This window comes from Tribolium madens, unplaced genomic scaffold (assembly GCF_015345945.1).
Source record: "Tribolium madens isolate multiple individuals breed KSU strain unplaced genomic scaffold, Tmad_KSU_1.1 Scaffold_7;HRSCAF=85;Tcas5.2_LG10, whole genome shotgun sequence".
Taxonomy (NCBI): Eukaryota; Metazoa; Arthropoda; class Insecta; order Coleoptera; family Tenebrionidae; genus Tribolium; species Tribolium madens.
Window position 1 is genome coordinate 9,679,794 of NW_025401050.1, and position 2,841 is coordinate 9,682,634.

A 2,841-nucleotide genomic window follows, 5' to 3' on the forward strand; every position below is an offset into this window, starting at 1 on the left:
GAGGAAATAGCCTTCTTGATGAAGACCAATCAACAGCTCAAAACGCAACTCGAGGGCATTATAGCACCCAAAAAATAACACTATTACTTATTAAAAGCTCAAAAAAGATAAAATAGTTCCATTTATAACCCAAAACAATATAAGAACAATTAAATAGCAAAAACAAAATTACAGGAATCTGTAATTCCAATTATTTAATTCAAATTTAAAATAACAAATGAAGAGCGATTTTCATAGCATTCTACTTATTTGCGCCCCAAGATGGCTAATAAATACAAAAAAAATTAAACTAGCTTTCACAATAAAAAATATTTAATTCAAATTTTTAAAGGTACAAAAACAGCAAATAAAGTATGATTCCATTGCATTTCTACTGTGTCACTCCAAAGTGTAAAAAAATGCAAAAAAATATATTAAGAAAATTACAGTTTTCTGTAATTTCAATTTTTATTAAATTATCCAGTTGAAGCAGCGAGCGGAACAATCCGATCGCCGAAACGAGGTTATCCGAAGAGAGGAAATACAGTGAAGAAATAGCCTTCTTGATGAAGACCAGTCAACTCAAAATTCTAATTATTAAATTCAAAATATTAAAGGTAAAAAATAACAAATAAAGAACGATTTCATAGCAGCCTCAAGATGACAAAAATAACCTTCACTATAAAAAAATACAGGAACTGTAATTCTGATTGACTTTTAATGCTGGAAAAACGGCAAATAAAGTATAATTTCATTGTATTTTTACTTTGTCGCTCCAATGTGTACAGTTTCCTGTAATTTCAACTTTCATCAAGTTTGGATTTTTAAAGGTGAAAGACAACTAATGAAGTATGATTACATTGCGTTCTACTTTGTCGCCCCAATGTGTAAAAAAGATTCAAAAAATTTATCAAATTGAAAAAAAATTCGAAAAAATTATTTGAAAAAAAAATTCATTAAATTATCGAGTTGAAGCAGCGAGCGGAAACATCAAAGAAACCGCCTTTTTGTTGAACTAAGCAAAAGTTGKAAATGAAAACTTGTCCCCCAAGAAGGTTAAAAAATAATACAAAAAAAACTACAAAAAAACAGGACCAAGTAATTCTAACTAATAAATTTAGATTATTCAAGGTAAAAGGGCAACAATTAAAGTGTGATTACATTGTATTCGATCTTGTCGCCCCAATGTGTTAAAAAAATAAAAAATCTATGCGATATGAAAGAAATTTTGCGAAAATTACAGTTTCCTGTAAGTTTAATTTTCATCAAGTTTGCATTAAGCACAAGAAATGGAGTATAATTACATTGCATTCCACTTTGTCGCTCCAATATGTTAAAAAACCCAAAAAAATCTGTCAAATGTGGACGAAATTACAGTTTCCTGTAATTTCAATTTCCGAGAAATACCGCATGTGGACAGTTTTTAGGCTTAAAAAAAAGTCTTTACTTATATTATTATTTATTAAAATTTCAAATCCAAAGCGAATTAGGGGCTCTTCGTATAAAATCGCACCACCACACAAGTGAAAAGTGTTAAAAAACCAGCCTTGGAGCCTACGATACATTAAATACTTTGTACATAACAATAATTTATATACTCTTAAAAATAAAACCCATCCACCCTGTAGAAACGTGATGTTTTTAAACTAGAGTTCAATGTTTGCCTTTTTTTGCACGTTTTTTCCGACGTTTTTTCGCACTTGTGACTTCCTCATCGAAGGGTTTTTCATCACCAGTGGTCGGAGTTGGCGGTTCTGACGCCGTCTCAGGGTCATTACCCCCATTAAGGTCTTCCGGTTTGGTTAATTCTAACGAAATTATTTTCTCTTGTAGAGTCTCTACCTGTTTTCAAAAAAAATAAATAAAAAATTACTACCAAAAATCAGGTTAAAAGAGGGCACGAACGAAATTAAATTACAGATTCCTGTAATTGCAAAGTTCGTTCTGTACTTAAAAAGAGACAGCTATATTCACCCCAAGCGAGAAAACAACACAAACAAGAAACAGTAACAGCTCCTCGGCAGTGCCTCGTCCGAAATAATATATTTAAAAAATTTTCAAAAGCTGATCGCAGTGTGCTACTAGAAGAAAAAAGGTGTTAAGACTAACCAGGTGTGAGTGTGTATAATTCATGCTGATTGGTTGGAAAATTGTTTGTTTCTCTTGTTTTATACCTCTCTCTCTATCAGCTTCTCGACATATTCGATTGTCCTAACTCGTTTCTCTCCTGTGACGTCATCGATATATTCTTCGGTACGTTGTGTCACTTTCTCATCTAGCACCTTCTCGCTTTCTCTCACTGTTGTTGTATTGCCGGGCTTACTACGCACAGCCAACTTGGGAAAATCGGCACTAGAGGGCCTCAGCTGAACACATGCAATGCTGTTAGTACCTGAGCCCTGGACATGTACCGAATCCAGTCAATGGTTAGTGAGTTAGTACACACACATATAGATGGCGCTGCGCTAGTGACGTTTTCCCGAGGCGAAGCCGAGTTGTTATTTGCAATGAGGGGATTACATGACTGCAAAGTGTTGATTGTGAGAGAGAGACAGCCTACTATAGACTTGAAATGTACAGATTCCTGTAATTCACTCTGCCCAAACTTAAAAAACTACTTTGTTCAATTGGACATTTTGTTACTTGAAATTATCTTTCCAAATGTTTTTTCCAATAAAAATATAGAATCCTGTAATTATCATTTAAATGTCCTAAAACCAGGTTACAGGTTTCTCTAATTCTACACAATTATTATACAATTGAAACCATTACAAAAATTATAAAATCTAATTTTTTTGGACAATTTATTGTTTTTATGTAAAATACAAATTTCAGTAAATTGTAGATTACTTAAAAAACTTT

The 2,841-nt window shown here is 32.6% G+C and overlaps 2 protein-coding genes across 9 annotated transcripts in view; one reads left to right on the plus strand and one right to left on the minus strand.

Moving 5' to 3' along the window:
• Nucleotides 1–108, plus strand: part of LOC123010056 (33 kDa inner dynein arm light chain, axonemal) — a 6,303-nt gene extending 6,195 nt beyond the window's left edge. The window contains exon 4 of the mRNA XM_044406689.1: nt 4–108. Coding sequence (XP_044262624.1) covers nt 4–78 — 75 coding nt within the window. The 3' untranslated portion in view covers nt 79–108. The remainder of the gene's footprint in view (nt 1–3) is intronic.
• Nucleotides 109–1,421: 1,313 nt separating this feature from the next.
• Nucleotides 1,422–2,841, minus strand: part of LOC123010051 (protein lap4-like) — a 47,888-nt gene continuing 46,468 nt past the window's right edge. For 5 of the 8 annotated variants that reach the window (XM_044406677.1, XM_044406682.1, XM_044406675.1 and 2 more), the window contains 2 exons: nt 2,154–2,378; nt 1,422–1,821 (listed from right to left, as the gene is read on the minus strand). In XM_044406677.1, coding sequence (XP_044262612.1) covers nt 1,633–1,821; nt 2,154–2,378 — 414 coding nt within the window. In that variant the 3' untranslated portion in view covers nt 1,422–1,632. Of the gene's footprint in view, nt 1,822–2,088; nt 2,379–2,841 lie in introns of all 8 variants that reach the window. The other 3 variants (XM_044406676.1, XR_006413070.1, XM_044406680.1) reach the window with 3 other exon arrangements.